The 22013-nt window shown below is 37.6% G+C and overlaps 1 protein-coding gene across 2 annotated transcripts in view; it reads left to right on the forward strand.

Moving 5' to 3' along the window:
* The first annotated feature begins 3741 nt into the window (after window positions 1-3741).
* Slc12a6 (solute carrier family 12 member 6) overlaps window positions 3742-22013 on the forward strand; it is a 94175-nt gene continuing 75903 nt past the window's right edge. For both annotated transcript variants that reach the window (XM_027925750.2, XM_071608061.1), the window contains exons 1-2: window positions 3742-4901; window positions 5003-5283. In XM_027925750.2, the coding sequence (XP_027781551.1) occupies window positions 4795-4901; window positions 5003-5283 (388 nt within the window). In that variant the 5' untranslated portion in view covers window positions 3742-4794. The remainder of the gene's footprint in view (window positions 4902-5002; window positions 5284-22013) is intronic.

Raw genomic sequence — 22013 nt, forward strand, 5'->3', positions numbered from 1 at the left:
TAGGTTTAGTTCTCTCTAGTTGTTTTTTTTACACACACTTACCTTTAGTTTCTCTTTGGCAGCTAGGAACTATGTGGAACTTCCCACATATTTTAATTTAAAAGATGAAGTATCAGAGATTCAAGCAGGGATTTTTGTTTTTCAAACTACTGTTGGGGCTTAATTTTAAAAAGAGTGCTAGAAGTTTCTTAGGACTTGAACTTCAATCATGGAGCAATTTTTTTTATCATATTAATTCATATTAGAGTGATAGGTAAAATATTATATGGACAGTCAAGAAATGTTAGTTTGCTTATTCCTATCCTCAAGTTAATCAACTATTTCCCAGTCTTTTCATTCCTGGCTTTTGATACTGGATCTGAATGCATTTGCTTAATGCCACTGATTTTAAATTGCTTTGTGGAGATTGTATTGTAATTCTGCAATCTTTTTCAACCACTTAAAGCTCCAGAAGCAGATGTAACTTAAATTAGCACACATGTCATTTATGAAGACTAACCTTGGAAAGGAGTAGATGTGTTTGTCTTGGACTCTGCTGAATAACCATTCAGGCAAAAAAAAAAAAAAAGTTCAGGATATTTGTTGAGTGCTGATGGGAAATAGAAAAAAATCTATGGATTTGGACCATGACTAACAGAAGACATGATTTTCAAGTACAAGAATGGTGAAATGAGATATTTGTCTCTGTCTGCAATTTTATTTCTTAGCTGGTTCATTTACAGGGTTTTTAGCATTTCATGTGAGAGATTTAAAATTAATCTTATCCTGTTAAAGGGATAAAGAAGTGTTAGCCAGACATGATGGTGTACTCCTATAATCCCAGAAACTCAGGAGGCTGAGGCAGGAGGCACAAGTTTCAGGCCAGCCTGGGCAACTTAGATCTTGTCTCAAAATTTAAAAAAAGAAAAAGAAATTGCTGGGGATGTTGCTCAGTGGTAGAGAAACCCTATTTTTGTTTTGTTTTTGGGTTTTTTGGAGGGGCTACTGGGGATTGAACTCAGGGGCACTCAACCACTGAGCCACACCCCCAGTCCTTTTTTTTTTTTTTTTTTTTTTTGTATTTTAGCTAGAGACAGGGTCTCACTGAGTTGCTTAGCACTTGCTTTTGGTGAGGCTGGCTTTGAATTTGTGATCCTCCTACCTCAGCTTCCTAAGCTGCTGGGGTTACAGGTGACGCTTGTGCCACTGCACCCAGCAAGCCCTGGGTTTAATCCTCAGGATCACAAAAACAAAAAAAGAAGTGTTAAAGACTGCAGATGACTAGAAAAAGGATCTGCAGTGGAAGTTTTTAACAACTAAAGTTAATAGGTAAATTCTGCCCGTTTTTTTTTCAATATTGAATGCAGTCCAAATTGTCTTTTCTGGTATCCAGGATTGAACCCAGTAGTACCTCACAGGTTAGGCAAATGCTCTACTACTGAACTACATCCAGCCCTTTTTTTTTTTTTTTTTCTTTTTAATTTATTGCGTTGGCCTCCTGAATTGCTGGGATACAGGTGTGTTGTTTTTTTTTTTTTTTTAATTTTGAGATAGGGTCCCTCTAAGTTGTCCAGCGTGACCTTGAACTTGGATCCTCCTCTCTTCAAAGTAGTTGGGATTACAGTCCTGTGCCAGTGCACCTGGCTAATTATGTTTTTATCTTATATATTTTTTTTAAAAAAAACAAAAGATTAGCTTTGTTCTATGCCTCCAGTTGTATAGACTGAAATAAAAATAATTTAATCTGGACATATTCCTAATAAATATAGAAAAGGCAAATTGGCATGACTATACCAAGGGTTTAAGAGATCTCCTAGGAGCAGAGCACCCCTGTAATCCCAGTTACTCCAGAGGCTGAGGCAGGAGGATCCCAAATTCAGGGCCAGTCTGGGCAATTTAGTGAGACCCTGATTCAAAATAAAAAGACTTAGGATATAGCTCAATGGTAGAGCATTTGCCTAGTATGCATAAAGCTCTGGGTTCAATCCCCAGTTTTGTTAATTTAAAAAAAAAAAAAAAAGAGTCCCCTGGGTATTAACATGAGATTTATGGATTTTTTTTTTTTTTTCTTTTGCTGTACTGGGGATTGAACCCAGGAGTGCTCTACTACTGAGCTACATCCTCAGCCCTTTTTATTTTTATTTTTTAAAAATTTGAGACACTGTCTCTGTGTTGCTCAGGCAGTCCTGGAATTTGTAATACTCCTGCCTCAGCCTCAGAATAACTGGAATTACAGCCTTGCCCAGCCAAGCCTTATTTATAGATCTTGATTAGTGCTGGTTAGAGGTAAGCAGGTTGAAATGCAAGTAGGCTATGATAAAGAAAAAAAAATTGAGTATAAAAATCCAGCATTTCAAACCGGGCAATGTGGCCATTCCTATAATCCCAGAAGCTGGGGAGGCTTAGACTGGAGGATAGCAAATTCAAGGCTAGCCTCAGCAGTTTAGCAAGACCCCGTCTCAAAATAAAAAAGGCTGGGGATGTGCTTGGTGGTTAAGCACCGCTGGATTCAGTTCCCGGTACCAAGGAAGGCAAAGATCCAGCATTCCTTTATAAAAGAAAGTCTAGGAGGTTTGCATCAGCAATAATGGGCCTGAGGAAAAAATATGATCCATCTGGGAGATGGATTTCTTGCTTCCTCAAGTAAGAAAGCTGTATGCCTAAATTAAAAATCAGGCTCTGTAAAGAATTGAGTTTGAGGAAATTTTTATCCCCCTACTCCCCATCCTGTGCTGCGGCATAGCAGGCAAGCGCTGTACCACCAAACTAAGCCCTAGCCCCAGGTTTAGATTTTAAATAAGAATTTATCTTTTTGTTACCAGATTCTTTTTAACTAGATTTTGGACTTAGTCATTTTATAAAACGGAATTTCCAGGGTCAGGTCTTAAAGCAGACACTACTTAAATATTTACACTTATAAGGAGCAAGAACCCAGGCAAAGCAGGGGGCTAGTTTCTGAAGTTTAGACGTTTTGATCAAAGTTATAGAAAAAATTCAAAACATTGATGAACCAATATTTATTAAGTCGCCATTTATGCATTAAGTAAACAAGAAAAATATTCCAGAGACAATAAATGTGATAGGACAAACATTGGGAATTGATTCAAGAGAAAATATCTCAATGATTTTTCTAAAGACGTATGTTTTAATAAAATTTTAAATCTGACCAGTAGATGAACATAGAAAGTTTTGAATAGTAGGACGGAAACATGGGGGCGGGGCAGGGGCGGCGATGAAGCATACAGAATTGTGTAAATGTGATACAGTGTTTTAGAAAGATCTCTACATATCCAGGCATGGAGGTGCACGCCTGTAATCTCAGCGAATTGGTCTCAAGTTAGAGGCCAGCCTGAGATGAGCTCAGTAATAGGGCACTCCTGGGTTCAATCCCAAGTATAAAAGAAAGAACTCTCCCTAAAAGTTACAATGAGGGTCACCTAAGAATAGGTACTGGGAGGCTTAAGTGTAAGGATTCACAAATGATTGTCAGAGACGCTCTTAGAAAAGAGAAATAGCTCTTGGACCTGATTCTGAGGGCCCTCGCCTGCTTCTCTGAGGTCTCTGAAGCGAGTGACCCTCAGTGACCCGCAGGAAGGCGTAACTTCCCCCGCACGCCTCGAGGGCGGCGGACTGCAGTTCCCGGCGTGCCCCTCGTCGCTGAGCCCGGGCGGACGCAGGCGCGCTGCGCGCCGTGCTAGCTGCAGATTCTGGGCGGGGCTCCAGGAGCCCGCGGGACGGTGCCGCCCTCCAACTGCTCCCCTGGCTTCTCCGGACGGTTAACCTCGAATGAGGAACGAGCGGGGAGGGAAAAGGAGGGCTGCGGCGGCGCGGGCACAGCCCGCCGCGCCCGGGGCGGGGGGCGGCGAGGTCACGTAACAGCCACGCTGGCGTCTGGACGTGGAGGGGGCGCCCTATCCGCAGCCCGAGCCTTCCTAAGCACCACGGCTCCGAAACAGTTACCGGCTAGTAAACAACAGCTGCGCGCGCACCCGCATCAGCTGGCGCTGGAGCCCGCACCTGCGACCTCGTCTTGCTCAGCCCTGCCGCCCCTTCCTGCCCAGTCAGGGCCACTTTGCATGGCCGTCTTGTCGGGGTAGGACCCAAGGAAGACTGGGCTGACCTGCGCCGGGGTCGAGAAAGCGTCTGGCGGCCAAGGGGTGGCGCGTCTTGTCACGCAGCAGAGACCCAGGGAGCTGACTGTGGGCTCAGCGGACTAGCAACGATCTGCCACGACCCCGAACTACTGTCCGAGGTGTCTTGATTAGTTTGCCTCCTACAGATCCCAAGGACCTCTCTTCTGAAGAAGAGCGGGCGTGCCACCTCCGCAACCTCTTGGAGGCAGGAATCCGCTCTGCCCTGCATCTTGTTCTCTCACCCTTCTCTCCTCATTCTTCTCCATACAGTGTGTGGGTTATTTTCCCCGTTATGCATGCGCACCTCTTCCACCAGACCCAAGTGGATTATCGACTTAAAAAACACCGGGTGGCTCTTCACACACCTCCTCCCAGCCAGACCTGTGGGGTATTCACCTGATACACAACAGGTGGCCGGGTGCACACCTTTTCTCAATCTGATCCACGCTGTATTCTCCTGATTAGGGTGGGCCTGCACGCACTTTGCTCAGCTAGGACTGTGGAACACTCACCAGATAAAAGACTAACTAGCTCTAGAGAAGCCCAGGGTTGAGGGGTATAGAAGGCCTCACCTGCAGCTGTGAGACCATGGCACTGAGCCCTCAGCTCTGAACCAGAGGAGATAGCTAGGAAGCTCTTCATTCTGAAGGAGCAAAGTTACACAAGATTGACATTGTTTTTTATGTTTTTGTTTCTCAAAAAATATTTTCAGCTGTTGGTAGTGCACTTTCTAAGCTCGAATTCTGCGTGGGATTCTTATTTGGGGCTTTTTGTGGGATGTGAATCAAGGTAATTGTTTTTTTTTTTAAGTTTTCTATTTTTTGCAATCAAAAGTAGCTAGTGTGGGAGGAAGATTTTTGTGAGGTTTTTCCTTATTCTTTGTTAAAAAGGAAAAGAAAAATGCATCCTCCAGAAACCACCACCAAAATGGCTTCAGTTCGGTTCATGGTGACACCAACAAAGATTGATGACATTCCAGGTTTGTCAGATACCAGCCCGGATCTCAGCTCTCGGTCTAGTTCTCGAGTAAGATTTAGCTCCCGGGAGAGTGTGCCTGAAACAAGCCGTAGTGAGCCCATGAGTGAGATGTCTGGGGCCACCACTTCACTGGCAACTGTTGCCCTGGATCCTGCTAGTGATCGGACTTCTAACCCCCAGGAGGTTTCGGAGGGTAAGTAGAAACTCAGAGAACAGGATACTTTTATTATGGGGTTATTTATGCAGGATGACCATCTACTGGGAGGGCATTTTCCCATTTTACTGTAATCATTAGGAACCAATGATGGCTCCTCTTTTTGTGATGCTTATGGCCCTTTGGAATAATGGTTACCATAATGGGTCAATGCGGTAGTAATTTATTATATGGGAAGGTGTGTGGCAAGAAAGAAAGTAAATGCATATTTTGACTTCCTCATTTTCGCCTCCTTAGAATTGAAATGGTTATTTTGGTGAAAACGAATTGTTTTTTACAAGAAAATCCTAAAGGGTAAAATTTAATGATTTGGAGATGTGCTTTCTTGCCAGCTTTGAGGCTTTAACTCTTATAGTCTGCTTTTAAGGTCAATTACAAGGAGAAATTATTGATCATATCTTAGTGGCTTTCTTTCAAAAATTTAATATGGGCATCACAAAATTCCTTTTTTCAAACTTATGTTTTTATACAGACAGTGGTTCAAGTAGCTAAGGTCACTCAGGGCAGTAGTGAAAATATCTGATGTCCTGTCACTGCCAAATGAAGAAGTTCTAAGGAGGCTTTTAGATTCCCACTTGATTTTTGTCACTTTGAGCTTGAGATGAAATGTCCTGAGTACTGAATTGAGTCTTTGTAGTCAGAAAGTAGCACACAATCTACCTCTGGGTCATGTTGACCATTGCAAAATTTTAGCTTCTTAAACCAGCCTGTCAGCTAACTTGGAAATTTTCATTTGATTTAGTGGGAATGGAGTGATCATAACACTTTTCAGACTCCAAAGTAAATAAGTTGAAACTGCTACACTGCTATTATACTCAGTTTTATATTGTATTCTAACATAATCTTTCTAGTAATAGATTTTTCCCTTAAGAATTGAAGACTGGACAAGCAAGGTAGCATATGCCTATAATCCCAGCAATTCTGGAGGCAGAGGCAGGAGGATTGCGAGTTCAAAGCCAGCCTCAGCAGTTTCTCAAGGCCCTAAGAAATTTAGGGAGACCCTGTCTCAAAATGAAAAACAAAAAAGGCTAGGGATGTGGCTCAGTGGTTAAGTGCCCCTGAATTCAATCCCTGGTACCCAAAAGTAAACAAACAAAAAAACAAAACAAAGGGATATTCTACTCAAATTTGAAAACCATACCTTCAGCCACTGACTTATGAAAGTAAGGGTGACATAACATTTTCTGGTGTCAGAAAATATTGTTCCTCCTAACCTAAAGAGTTCAGGAAACCAGAATGAGTTTAGTTCCTTAATTCTGTATGTGTGTCTAATTTCTAAAAATAAGATAGATTTGGTAAAGCTTGTAGTTCTAGAATTCACTCATTTCTTTCTTTTTTTTTTTTTTTAGATTTTGATAGACCTTTATTTTATTCATTTACTTATATGCTGTGTCTGAGAATCAAACCCAGTGCCTCACACATGGTAGGCAAGCACTCTACCACTGAGCCACAACCCCAGCCCACTCATTTCTTCTTTTATGAAAATACTACAGGTTGATTCCTGGACTTAACTCTCTTCAACTTCTTGACAAACCTTACCCAATTATATGTACACTGTGTTAAAATTATATTATGGAATAAAAAATAATTTATCATTTCCTCTCTCTCTCCAAATAATTCTAAATTGTACTTTTAGTTTTTATTCATCATATCAGGATAAAAAGACCAGGTAAAGACCAAGTAGAGACTATAACAGTGTTAATTGTTTATATCATAATTATCATTAGGTAATTTATGGTTGAATGTTGTTAGACTTGTAATTTACATGTTATAGAATTGTATTTTTACTCTTTTTTTAAAAAGTGGACTCTTTGAATAATGTGTTAGACATACAGAAGAGGATCCTTCTCCAGGCTCCTGTTATCTTTTAAGCATTCCTTGCAGTCTAGAGCAGTTTAGTCTTACACTCTTCAGGTAAAACTGGGGACCTGTCTAGATGAAATCTATGTTGTTTATGTGGGTACAGAAATTAAAGTTTAAAAAATTATCAGGATAACTATCATCTTGTGATATATTTTCACCACTATTAGAGGCAGCTGGTTGGAAATATAATTATTTCACTTTTGTCTGGTTAGATTTAGATGTAGATCTTCAGAGGATGCTGTTATCAAGAGACTTGAGGACCTAATGTTAATCCATATTTGTCTCTGGACTGAATTTAGTATAGGAAAACAGCTACCTCCTTTTGTACAATTGGTTCTAACCTTAAGCTCTGTGTTTTTAAAACGTGTGTTTGCTATTTTATTTACAATTTGTGAATTTTATGGCTCTTTTTGTATTATCTGGTGGTTGTAACATCAATATGATTCTCCTTTACCCACAGTTCCCATGCCTTCTACATTTCTTCCTGTAAAGGAACTTTATATCTGGAATCTTTTTCTTGTCTTTTGTTTTTCTTTCATCTTTTGTTTTTTCTTTCTTTCTTTTGGTGATGCTCAAGGGCCTTGAGCATTCTAAGCAAGTGCTCTACCACTGGATCAAACATCCTTTAGTTTGTTTTCTCATTATATGCCTTTTATTTACATATTACATAAATACAGTGTGACACATAAAATTTTAAATACTTTGTTTTAATTTTCTACTCTTGTCCTTCTGAATAGATAATCAAAGAATTTATAGTTTTTCTTTCATTTTGGCAAGTTTCTATGAGAGTTTATAGACCTGTCCACTTGGTATAATCAAGAATCTTGATGCAGTACTGCATTAGCTTATGTATAAAGAATGCCTTAGAGATACACTTGAGAGTGGATTCTCTGGGAAATGAGTTATGAAAACAGAGTTGAAAGTGGAATTTTTTTTTAACCTAAACAATTCACAAAGGCATGTACAATTTTTATATGTGCCTGTGTGTGTACACACCAGGAATTAAACCCTGGTGCACTTAACCACTGAGCCACCAGCCCTTTTTTATTTATTATCTTTATTTTGAGACAGAGTCTCACTATATTACTTAGGGTCTCGCTAAGTTGCTGAGGCTGGCTTTGAACTTATCCTCCTGCCACTGCCTCCCAAGTTGCTGGGATTATAGGTCTGTGCCACCACACCCAGCTCAATTTTTTTTTTTTTTTTTTTGTACCAGAGATTGAACCCATAGGCACTTAACAACTGAATCACATCCCCAGCCCTTTTTATTTTTTGTTTTTGAGACAGGGTTTCACTAAGTTGCTTAGGGTCTCACTAAGTTACTGAGCTGGTTTTGAATTTCTGATCCTCCTGCCTCAGCCTCCTGAGTCTTAGGAATTACAGGTGTGTACCACTGTGCCTAGCCTGGCTCAATTTTTATATTGTATATTTTACTTGTATAACAGGTTTTTTAGCAAGTTGGAGATGATGATCTAGACTCTTAATTCTGATCAACCCTTTTTTTAATATAGAAGAAAATTAAGACTTTCAGAGATGGTTATTTGAAGATCACATGGTTAGTAGCAAAGGTAAAGTTGAAGTACAGGCCTCCTAACTGCATGTGTGTTTTGCTGGGAATGGAACCCAGCACCTCATGGATGCTAAGCAAGCACTCTACCACTAAGCTACACCTTCAGCCCCCAGGCCTCCTGACTTTACATAGTGCTCTTTCATAAATTATTTTGCCTTTCTATCTCTTGTGATAAACTTTTTACATTTGCTTAATAACCATGTGGTTAACTTAAATTATTGTTAAAGTAATAATACTGAAAATCAGGGAACATTTAAAATCTCATAAAGGCCCTAATTCAATAAATACTACCTGAGCTTTTGATGTGTGTGAGGCACTCTGGTGTGAATTATAGGTAGTATGCAGGTAATACAGTTTCTGTCTTGGGGAGCTCATAATGTAGTGGCAAAAATGACCAGAACACTCTATTCCTTCACTAAACATTTATTGAGTATTTCTGGGTCAGGCACTGTGCTGGATGTTAAGGATGCAGGACTGAGAAAGAAAATCTATTATCTGTTCTAAAGAAAGTTATATCTAATAGAAAAAGCAGACACATTTTTATATAATAATGAATGCTGGATAATTACAACAATAGAAATATGCAAAAATACAATAAATGAAAATGAACTGAGATAAAGTGGAGGATTTGATGAGGTAAAATTATGGTGAAAAATGTAAAAAGATTAAATATTGTGGTCATGGGTTGAATATTAGAGTGAACAGTTTGAGGTAGAGCATTTCCTATGTTAACATGATCTAGTAAGCAGACTTGGGAGTAGAGTCTTGAAATGGATAGAAATAAAAGCCAGATGAGTCAAGGAGATCTAAATATGCCACCTTTGCAGATGGCCCTTACCAAGTATTTTTGAGGGATTTTAGAGATGCAAAAATATTTCTGTAAGTCCCTTCTATAAGTTCTGATTCAGTACCATACCCAGAAAGAATAAATTGAGTCTTAGTGTCCCTGAGACACTATAGTACCTATATCACTTCACTTTGTTGTTATTATTTTCAGATTATCTTTCTCAACCAAACTGTAAGGTTTTAAGGACAGAGACACGGAATTATTTATTTGCACCTAGTATAATGTGTGGTGCCCCGCATAATTTATATTCAGTAAATGTTGAGTTGAGGAGCTCCCAAACAAAAAAGAGACAAAAATACACTGTGTTAAAGGCAAATTAAAGGTGTGTATGACAGCAGAGTAGATGTTTCATCAGGCTGTATATAGAAATAATGTAGAGAGCTTTTTATTGGAATAATCTTTTTGGGGGGCAGTGCCAGGCATTGAACTCAGGGGCACTCAACCACTGAGTCACATCCCCAGCCCTTTTTGTATTCAACTCACCGAGTCTCACTGAGTTGCTTAGGGCCTCGATAAGTTGCCAAGGCTGACTTTGAACTTGTGATCTTCCTGCCTCAGCCTCCTAAGATGCTGGGATTACAGGCATGTGCCACCAGATCCAGGTGGAATAGTCTGTTTCTTTTATTTTTTATTTTTTAAATATTTATTTATCGTTAGTTTTAGGTGGATACATTAGTTTGTTTTTATGTGGCACCAAGGATTGAACCCAGTGCCTCATGCATGCTAGGCGAGCACTCTACCACTGAGCCACCACCCCAGCCCCTCTTTTATTTTTTGATCCAGGGTCTCACTAAGTTGCTAAGGTTGGCCTCAAATTCGTGATCTTACTGCCTCAGCCTCTCGAGTAGCTGTGGTTACAGAAGTATACCCATACTACACCTGGCTTCTAGAGAGATTTTTTTAAAAAAACCTCTATTCTGGTGCCATCCTCATAGATTCTGATTTACTTTCATCAGTTTTTTAAAATATTTTTTTAGTTGTAGATGGACACAATACCTTTATTTTATTTATTTATTCTTTATGTGGTGCTGAGGATCAAACCCAGTGCCTCATACTTATGAGGCAAGCACTCTGCCACTGAGCCACAACCCCAGTCCTCATCAGTTTTTTTTTTTAAATCTCTTCAAATGAATTGAATGAAGTCAGTGTTGTCCACAGCTTAAAATGGAAGAGTGATTAATGCTACATGCATAGGAAAAACTTTTCCAGCTGAGTTGGGCTTTGAAGGATGAGCAGAAATTCCCCCGTTGGTTAGTTTACAGCAGGCTTTTTTCTTTAAATGTAGGTAGGTCTTAACAGAATATCTGCCCTCATAGCCATGACGTTACACATGAAAGTTTAGCCTGTTCTATTGATCTACCTATTCTATAATGTTATCAGTAAGTCTTACCCTCTCATGCTAGAGTTAAAGCAGATTGTTTGACTAAGAAACTTGAAAAGCTATGTATTTTGCTTTTCATAAGAACATGATCTCAAAATACCAACCACTTTTATAAAATATACTTTTCAAATGAACTTCTAAGTTTTTAGTATTCTTTTTTGTCCTAAACCAAAATAAGTGAATATTTTATATTGCCAATCACTGGTGACTACTGCGCTTTTCTTAAACATACTTTTTATATTGTATTTTTAATGCTATTTATGTTTTGGCTCTCTAATATTGAACTGTTACATTGTGTAAGATATGTAGCTTTATAAAAACACATTTATTTGGTACCTTAGCTTAACTGATAGCATCCTCTGATTTGAAAATAAGGGTAGGGGGAGTTTTTCAGTATCATTTATCCAAAACATTTTAGTTATATTCCACAAATTTTTTCTTACTCTTCTCTATACTTGATAGCCAGTGATTATACTTTTTTATTTTTACAAAGATTTTGCAATTGTAATTATTGGCACAAATTAATTGTACAAATCAAGAGGTTTCATTGTGACATATCCATATGGCATATAACATGCATAGTGCCTCTTTTTGCTTAAAGAATGTCTGTCTCTGCTGGGCACAGTGATGCATGACTGTAATCCCAAGGGTTTGTAAGGCTGAGAGGCAGGAGGATCAAAAGTTTGAGGCCAATCTCAACAGATTGGGGGGGGCCATAAATAAGAAGGGCTAGGGATGTAGCTCAGTGAGAAAAGCACCCAAGTTCAATCTCCAGTACTGCAAAAAATGAAAACAAAAATGTCTTCTTTGGGTTTGTGGGTTTTTTTTTTTTTTTTTTTTTTTTTTGGTACCAGGGATTGAACCCAAGGGTGCTTAACCACTGAACCACATCCCCAGCTCTTTTTATTTTTGAGACAGGGTTTCACAAAGATGCTTAGAGCCTCACTAAATTGCTGAGGCTGGCTTCAAATTTGTGAACTCTTGCCTCAGCCCCCTGAGCCTCTGGGATTACAGGAATGTGCCACCAGGCAAGAATGTCCTTGTTAATACATTGATCCCATACCAGGAAGCCAACAGAGTTCTCAAGACAGCCCACAGGGAGGGGATGGATGGACTATAATTGATGAATTGACTGATTGTAAAGTTAAATTGGGTACAGCTTACTCCCAAAAGAAATTTATAATATACTAATACTACTTTACACCTCAGGAATCAATCAACCAAATCCAGAAATTGGGAGATTTTATTAAATAACTAGATTTTTCAACAAGTAAGTGGCATGGGGTGGAAGATGTGATGAGAAGAGAGAGAATACTATTACAGATAAAAAGAGGCCATCAACCAAATGCAGTGTGTGGATTTGTTTTGGATCCCTGTGTGAATGGACAACAACTTTAAAAAGACATTTTTGGAGCCAGGCACAGTAGTTCATGCCTATGATCCCAGTAGCTCAGGAGGCTGAGGCAGGAGGATTGTGAGTAGCAAGGCGCCAAGCAACTCAGTGAAATCCTACCTCCAAATAAAATACAGAATAGGGCTAGAGATGTGGCTCAGTGGTTGAGTGCCCCCGAGTTCAATACCTGATACTCAAAAAAAAAAAAAAAAAAAAGACATTTGAGTTTAAGAAGTGTAAATATATACATGGTATTAAATAATATTAAGGAATTATTGTTCATTTTCTTAGGTTTATGACACTGTGGTAATGTAAAGCCCTCACCTGTACAGATACATATTAAGTCTTTACATGTGAAATAAAATATACTCCAGCTGCCTTTCCTCTGGCTCCTTCACTTCCCATCCCCTCAAAAAAGTTGGGGATAGACAGACAAAATAAGATGAGCGAATATTTATAATTTGTTGAAATGGAGTAAAAGCTTTTACTATTTTCTCAATTTTTATTTTGTTTGAAAATGTCTATAATAAAAACTTTAAGGCCAGGCATGATGTACATACCTGTAATCCCAGCCACTCCAAAGGCTGAGGCTTGCAATTGCTAAATTGCTGAGACTGGCTTTGAATTTACCATCCTCCTGCCTCGGTTTCTCAAGTTGCTGGAATTTCAGGCAGGCGCCACCATGCCTGACTCCAAGGGGAATGCTTCTAATGCTGAAGTTTAAGGCAACTTGTCATGATCTATGAAGACAATATTATTATTATTTTTTTTGTGTGTGGTACTAGGGATTGAACCCAGGGCCTTGCACATGAAAGGCAAGCAGTCTTCCAACTGAGCTATATCCCCAGCTCTATGAGGAGAATATTTTGCTCTAAACTTTTGCATCCTGTCTGTTTCTCCTTTTGCCCTTTGGACCTAATAAATACCTCTGGATTGCCAAGAACTTTAAGCTCATTGCTTCACTGGAAAAGGGCAAGCTGAATTTCAGTCTTCCTCCCTTTTGGCCACTGCCTTTGTGCACAGCTGTATCTGGTGGGCTTATTGTTTAAGAATAATGCAAATTATATGTGTTTAAGTCTTTGGTAATTTGTGTTTCTTACAGTAGGTTTGAAAGTTTGGAGAACTATATTGTAGGAATTATGAAAGCATTTTGTTTTGTGACTGTTAAAAATATCATTTTAATTACATTTTATAAATTACATATAAATGGAAAAAGAAGAACATAATCTCTATTAAAATTTTATTAAGGCAGGTGTGATGGTGCACACCTGTAATCCCAGTGGATCAGGAGGCTGAGGCAGGATAATCCCAAGTTCAAAGCTACCCTAAGCAACACATTGAAACACTTTCTCTAAATAAAATATATAAAAAACAGGCTGGGGATGTAGCTCAGTGGTTAAGTATCCCTGGGTTCAATCTCTGGTACCAGAAAGACAAAACAAAAACAAAAGCTTTGATTAGTACTTAGAGTGTGTTTTGTAGAATCTCAGCAATTATATTTGAAGGTATGAACACAAAATTGTAAAATGTACAGCACATACAGATATATAAACACAGCACTTTGGCTAACTGCAGAAGTTCAATGGATGATTAAACGAAAATATTTTAATATTTGCTTAGCTCTAAGGTGTACATACTCAGGTACATTTTACTATTTTTTAATATTTATTTATTTATTTTGACAGAGCTAGAGAGCTGGGGATAAAATCTATGGTCTCAGGCATGCTAGGGAAGCAGTACTACCACTGAGACATCCCCAGACCCACATTTTACTTTTGAAGAATTTCTTTCTTTCTTTCTTTCTTTCTTTTTTTTTTTAAGAGAGAGAGAGAAGTTTTTAACATTTATTTTTCAGTTTTCGGCAGACAAAACATCTTCATTTTATTTATATGTGGTGCTGAGGATCCAACCCAGCGTCCCGCGCATGCCAGGCGAGCGCGCTACTGCTTGAGCCACATCCCCAGCCCAAGAATTTATTTCTTATTTATTTATGGGGGCAAGGTGGCACTGGGTTGAACTACCGAGCTTTTTTGAGACAGTATCTTGCTAAATCGCCCATGCTGGCCTGAAATTTGTGATCCTCTTGCTTCAGCCTCCTAAGTTGCTGGGTTTAAAGGAATGTGCTGTCACACTCAGCTGAAGAATTTTTTTTTAAATTACTCAAATTAGTGGAAAAACCTACAGTTCACAGGATTTCAGAAGCACGTCAATAATCTAAATAAATTAGTCTGAGAAGCTATGTAAAACCTGAAGTTTTGTTACCATAGACATCTTAACTAAAGATGGAAGCTTTTGTAGTTGAAAAGCATAGAAACAAAGCAAAAAATGTATTAATATATGGTAGGTATATTTAGGTTTCAATCCTAATTTAGCCCCCCTCCCTTATTTAAATATTCCTGTCATTTTAGCCCAGAGCTAGCTGGTTTCAGTCTTCAGTTTCCTTGTTAAATTAATCAGTGGCACCTTTTGGTTTGCATTTTTATTACTGCATTGCTAGTCCTGGTTACTGTTTTTTTGTCATTGTTGTTAGGTTTTTATTTGGTTTGGTTTGGTTTTGGTACAGGAGATTGAACCAAAAGCACTCTACCACTGAGCTAAGTCCCCAGCCCTTTTTACTTTTTATTTTGAGACAGGGTCTCACTGAGTTATCTAGGTCCTTGCTAAATTGCTGAGGCTGGCCTCAAATTTATAATCCTCCTGCCTCACAACCTCCAGAGTCCCTGGGATTACCTGTGTGCATCACTGCCTTTAGTTCCTTGTTGTTTCTACTGGTCTTCAGAAATTCAGCTGATAGCATCCATACTCACTTGGTAAAGTAATCAGTGGCAGTTTTTGTTAAGTTTTGGTATGTACCTTTAGTTTTTGGCTAAATGGTACTTGAGTGTCTCCCATTTTGACAGGTCTATTTTTCACTCTGAGGTAAGACTACTCATTATTCATATTACTAGTTTATGAAAAAGAGAAAAAACACTAATAAGTAAAAACTAACTCTCTCTCTCTTTCTCTCTCTTTCTTTCTCTCTTTCTCTTTTTCTTTCTCTCTTTTTTTTTTTTTTTGGTACTGGGTGTTGAACCCAGGGGCAATTAACCACTGAGCTACATCCCTATATCAACATTTTTAAGTGTTAAGATAGAGCCTCACTAAGTTGTTGAAGTTGACCTTGAACTCCATCCTTCTGCATCAACTGGACTCGCACTGGTATTACAGGTGCACATGCCCAAATAATAAGTAAAAACTCTTGAATACGTTTGTACATTTTCACTTTGAGGAGCTATGAGAAATTGAATCCAATTTAAAATTTCCCTTTATTTTATTTTGAGCTCATTTGCATTAGCTATATTTAAACTTTTTTTTTTTTTTTGCGGTACTGGGCATTGATCCTAAGGCTTCACACATATTATTAGGCAAGTGCTACACCTCTGTGCTACACTCTTTTGAGTTCCTATTTTTTTTTCCAGACAAAAATAATACTTACTTTCACGATTAGCTAATTATACCAGGAAGCATTCAAAAGATTATGCTGGGTTGACAAATTTTTTCCTAGTTTAGCAGTGTGCTACATTCCAAATAAAAATTTTAAGAATCAGTAGGAAATTTAAAAAAAAAATAATTCCTCCCTAGTAGAGGAAGTTAATTTTTCCCCCATCTTGAAAAATCATCAATTTTGATACTTGTCCACTTGAATGCAAGTCAGTATCTTATTTTGTTTGTTTTTGCACTCTTGGTTTACACCTGGGACCTCACACATACTGGGCAAGTGCTTTGCCACCAGGCTATGCCCCCAGCCCTACAAGTCATTATTTTCTGTACTAAGTTGAAATTTTTCTATCCAGGAGAAAACAGTCAACAGTTAAGTAACCTGCCCAAGGTTGTAAAAGTAATATATCAAAGAGTAATGATTTGAGACTGGGCAAGTGTGATTCTAATAGTATGTTTTTTCTTAGTGGTTAATCTTATTGAACTCAGTTATTCAACTACAGTTGTATAGCAGAGAAGCAGCATTAAAACAAATACAATTTTTATATACAACCAGAGATATGAAAAATTGTGCTTTATATGTGTAATATGAATTGTAACGCATTCCACTGTCATTTATTTTTTAAAAAATGAATTAAAAAATAAAAAGCCATTCTAAGAAAAAAATGTAATTGTTATACTCTGAGGACATGTTTGCTATTATTTTGCCTGGCATTCGAAGCATTAGAGGAAAAATTTAAAGGAAAAGATGGTGACATGTTCCCTGGTAAACTCTGGTTCTTTGTTTCTCAAAAGAAATCTGGCTAAAGATGTATATTTCGTTGTCATTTATACAAATGATGTGCAAATGCCTAGGGCAGAGTATTAGTACTGAGTTACAAGGACAACTAGTGATTTAGTTACATTGTTTCTGTCCTAAAGTTAATGAAGAGTTATGTTTTGACCCAAACATCCGTAAATCTTTTTTTTTCCTTATTTTTCTTTCTTTGCTTATAGTGTATTGTACTTATAGTCCTGGTTTTATATACTTGTCCATTTTTAAAATAATATCCTGATACCTTTGGTAAAATTTAATTCCATGTTTATTTTTATAATGAATGCTATTACATATTAACAAAATTTTTAACATTAGACCCCCCCCCCCTTTTTTTTGTTTGTTTGTTTGTTTTGGTACCAGGGATTGAACCCAGAGGCACTTAACCACTAAGCTACATTCCCAGCACTTTTTATTTTTCCTTTTGAGACAGAGTCTTGCTAAGTTGCTGAGGCTGGCCTCAAATTTGCCCTCCTCCTGCTTTAGCCTCCCAAGACACTGAGATTGCAGTCTTGTGCCACTGTGCCCAGCTTCAACATCATATAGGATATTCTCAAGAATGAACAGAACAATGTCTGTCACAACTCATATTTTCTAAATACATGTAGCTTTTATTTCCAGGTGTTTTGCTTAGTACTCACTTATTACAGAAGTTTTCTTGCATCAGGGATTCATTGTGAATAGTTACTGGATAATTTTTAAAATTTTTGTTGTTGTCGATGGACACAATACCTTTATTTATTTTTATTTGGTACTGAGGATCAAACCCAGTGCCTCACATGTGCTAGGCAAGTGCTCTACCACTTCGCTACATCAGCAGCCCAGTTACTGGGTAATTTTTAAGAACCATTTCAGCAATAAGATTATATGGTTCTAGCCAGGTGCAGTGGTGCATGCCTATAATCCTAGCAAGTCGGGAGCCTAAAGCAGGAGGATTGCAAGTTTGAGGCCAGGCATGAGGTCCTAAGCAATTTAGTGAGACCCTGTGTCAAAAAATAAAGAGGGCTGGAGATGTAGCTCAGTGGTAAAGTGTCCCTGGGTTTAAGGGACAGTACCAAAAAATTAAAAAAAAATTTTAAAAAGATTATATGGTTCTAGATTATTTTTTTAGCTTTCAGTTGTATAGTAATAGTTCTGTTTCCAAGAATAAGAGGAAAAAATGCATAGGGTTTGGTCTGAACCTGAGTGATTTCTCAGGATAAAGAATAACAATGTGTAAAAATTTAACAGAGCTGGGCATGATGGCCCATGCTTATAATCCCAGGGGTTCAGGAGGGTGGGGTAGGAGGCTCATAAGTTGAAAACCAACTTCAGCAATTTAGGGAGACCCTGTCTCAAAATAAAAAATAGAAAGGGTTGGGGACATGGTTAGTGGTTAAGTGCCCCCGTGTTCAATCCCTAGTACCGCCTCCCAAAAAAAGTAGCTAATTATTATATTGAAAATAAATTTTCACTGACTTACCCTTGTTTCAATCTTTTTTACTCTATTTAACTTGTCTTTATTTTTAATTAAATGGGTTGAATAAAACAATACTGGTTATCACAAATTTATTGAAACTAGTTAGCAAAATAAATGTGTATACTATTTGGTCTAATATATTAAACCCTTTTGCCCTGTTCTGGCCTTTCTTTATGCCTTAGTATTTTAAAACACCATATATTTAATGAGTTGTGTTGGATCACTCCTGTAATCCCAGCTACATAGGAGGCTGAGGCAAGAGGATCACAGGTTCAAGACCAGTCTGGGCAATTTAGCAAGACTCTGTCTTAAAATAAAAAGGGTAGCTGGGCAAAGTGGCATATACCTGTAATCCCAGCGGCTCAGGAGGCTGAGACAGGAGGATTGCGAGTTCAAAGCCAGCCTCAGCAATGGGGAGGTGCTAAGCAACTCAGTGAGACCCTGTCTCTAAATAAAATACAAAATAGGTCTGGGGATGTGGCTCAGTGGCCAAGTGCCTGAGTTCAATCCCTGGTACCCAAAATAAATAAATAAAAAATAAAAAAGGTTGGGCATATGGCTCAGTCATAGAGTACCACTGGGTTCAATTTCCAGTATTTAAAAAAAAAACATTTTTTAATGTGACAGCGTAAATATTTTAAACCTGTGTGATGACTCACTTCAATTCAAGACTTTAAACTCAAAGTATAAGAAAAGATTTTTGCAGCTTCCTAACTTTTATGTGAAATGGAATTTGACCCTGAAGTGCCTTTCTTTATACTGAGGCCTGAAGATCTTTAGGTTTCAAAGAATTTCATTTTTATAGTATTTTTTTCCAACATTTTATTATGGAAGTTTTCAAATGTGCAGAAAATTTGAAAGAATTGTTTTGTGAATTCATTAATTTTTATCTCCTATCTGCTTCAATTAACAGTTTTCTATGTGTTTTATTCCATATTTATCTCTCCATTAATCTATTTTTGAAGCATTTCAAAGTTAAGTTGGAGACATTAGGATATTTCACCACTAACCATTGTAGTATGCACATGAAGAATGTAATATATAATTTATAATGCATAATGTTTTAAGAGTCATTGATGATGTTGATTGTTTCTGTAGTTTTTGTTTGTTGAGTCAATTGTCTGAATATACTATAGTTGTTTATCCTATATTGTTAGAGACTTAGGCTAGTTCCTGTTTGGGCTATTATAAATAAAGTTGCTATATAAATACTTGTTTGAATGTTTTCGGTAGACTTATGCTTTTCTTTCTCTTGGTTAAAAATATCAAGAGGAAGGACTAGATCATAGGGTAGATGTATGTTTTAGATTTATTTTTTAAAAAGACAGAATTTTTTCCAAAGTGGTTCTGCTATTTTATTTCCGCTATAAGGTTTGTTCTACATCTTTGCCAATAGTCTTTATATTGTAGGTTTTAATTTGTATTTTCCTGATGGTCAGTGATGTTGAGCACCTTTTCAAGTGCTTATAAGCCATTTGTATCTCTTCCTTTAACAATTGTCTATTTAAAACCATTACCCATTTTGTGTTTTTTATGATTAAGTCATAAGGGATTTTTGTATGTTTTACATACAATTCTTTTATCAAATATGTTTTGTGAATATTTTCTTCCAATCTATAACTTGCTTATTCATTTTCATAGTGGAGTCAGTTCATTGCATTTTTTTCAACATTTTATATGACTTCAAACATAAAGTTTATAGTGAACATTCATACACTTATCACCCAGTTCTATCTTTAGTATTTATTTTTTGGTACTGGTGATTGACCCTAGGGGTGCTCTATCACTTGGCAACATCCCCAGCCCATTTTTAATTTTAAGACAGGGTCTGGCTAAATTGCTGAGGCTGGCCTTGAACTTGAGGTACTCCTGCCTCAGCCTACCAGTGCTGCTGGGATTACAGGCGTGCACCACTGAGCCTGGCTGATCATTAACATTTTATTATATTTGTCCTTTCACATATCTATCCATATATCCTATTATATGTATTTCAGTGTAAATTGCAGGTATCAGTTCATTTCCCCCAAGTACTTCAAAATGCATATTATTTATTAGAACTCAGAATTTGCTTGCAACTTGTTTTCTTTTGAGGTAAACTTCTTATACCATGCAGTGCAAAATTCTAAGTGAATAATGGCTGAGTTTGACAAATGCATGCACCTGTGAAACCCTAAACCCTATCAAGATGTAGAATTTACTGTCACTCCAGGAGTCCTCTCATGTCTGGTTCCAGTTAAATTCTGCCTCCATCCCCCCAGAGGCAACCATTTCCTGATTTTTTGCATCATCGTTTACTTTGGCCTGTTCCAAAACCTCATAACAGTGGATTCACACATGATATACTTTTCTGGTTGAAGTTTCTTTTACTTAGCATGTTTTTGAGATTCATCCTGTGGTTGCATTGTCAGTAGTTCATTCCTTGTTACTGCTCAATAGTAATCCTTTGTTTGACTGTATCACTGTGTATCTGTTCTCTCACAGATATACACCTGAATTGTTTCTAGTTTGGGAGTGTGATATGAACATTTTTTTTCTTATTTTATCTGGTATGAACATTTTTGTACAAGTCCTTTTGTGGGAATATCTTTTCCTTTTTAGGAGTAAATAATTAGGAGTGGAATTGCTGACTTGTAGGGAAAAGTGTTGGACCTTTTTCCATAGTGGTTTAACAGTTTCACACTCCCCAAAAGTTCATTTTGTTTCATATTCTTGCCATATTTGGTGGTGTTAGCCTTATTTATGTTTAACCGTTTTGGGGTGTAGTGGTATCTTATCATAACAGAATATTGTACTTTAAATATCTATTTCTTACATCCTGCCACCTTTATCTAGTTACTCCCCATATATATTATACACACCTCAACTTTTTCTGTACTACTTCTCCCACCTCCAGCTTTTTCTATTACTTTAACTTTGCCTTCAATTTTCTATGCCCTTGCACTTTTATTTACAGTGCATGGTAAGAACTATTGTTAAATTGCTGACCAATGTGGTATCCAAGCATCAAGTTGGTAAATAAGTTACTCCTAAAATACATTAACAGAAATTTGTCACATCCTGGTTGTTTAGCTTGAGAATTTTTTTTAAGAGGGGAAGGGTGACAGAATAATATTTGTATATAGACTTATACACACAAGCCATACACAGATTTATGAACACAAGTCTTTGTTTTCTATCAAATATAGAAGATTAGCCACAGTTTGATCCTCTTTATAAAATAAGTATGAAAGGCAAGATCCAACTGGAAATATCTATTGGTTGTAAAGTATTAACAAACTGGAATCCAGAATATACTATTGAAATTATCTACAGTTTGGTTGTTCTCTTAAGTTCCTTCAAATAAATTAGTAGAGTAACTGAGTTGTAAATATGGAAGAATCACCAAAGTACACTATCCAATCCTCACTTAATTTCTTTCAAAAAATAGAAATAGTTACCTGAGGGGCTGGGGTTGTGGTTCAGTGGTAGAGCACTTTCTTCGCAAGTGTGAGGCACTAGGCTTGATGCTCAGCACCACATAAAAATAAAAGTATTGTGTCCATCTACAACTAAAAAAAAAATTTTTTTTAAAGTTACCTCTTTCCTGTATGATAGTAATTCTATAGTGGTTGCATATAAGAACCATCTGAAGGAATTTTTAAAAAGTCTTTTCACTCAGGTTGTGTTCCAAAACAAGTTAGAAAATCTGAGAAGGGAAGATGGAACCCAGGCATCACACTTGTCTTGTTGTTGTTGTTGTTTGTGATACTGAGAAATGAACCCAGGACTTCCTACATGCTAAGCAAGCATTCTACCACCAAGCTACATCTCCATCCTTTTTTAAAATTCTTATTTTGAGACAGGGGTTTACTAAGTTGCCCAGGCTGACCTCAAATTTGCGATCCTCCTGCTTTGGTCACCCAAGT

Source organism: Marmota flaviventris, chromosome 2 (genome assembly GCF_047511675.1).
Source record: "Marmota flaviventris isolate mMarFla1 chromosome 2, mMarFla1.hap1, whole genome shotgun sequence".
In the NCBI taxonomy this organism is placed as follows: domain Eukaryota; kingdom Metazoa; phylum Chordata; class Mammalia; order Rodentia; family Sciuridae; genus Marmota; species Marmota flaviventris.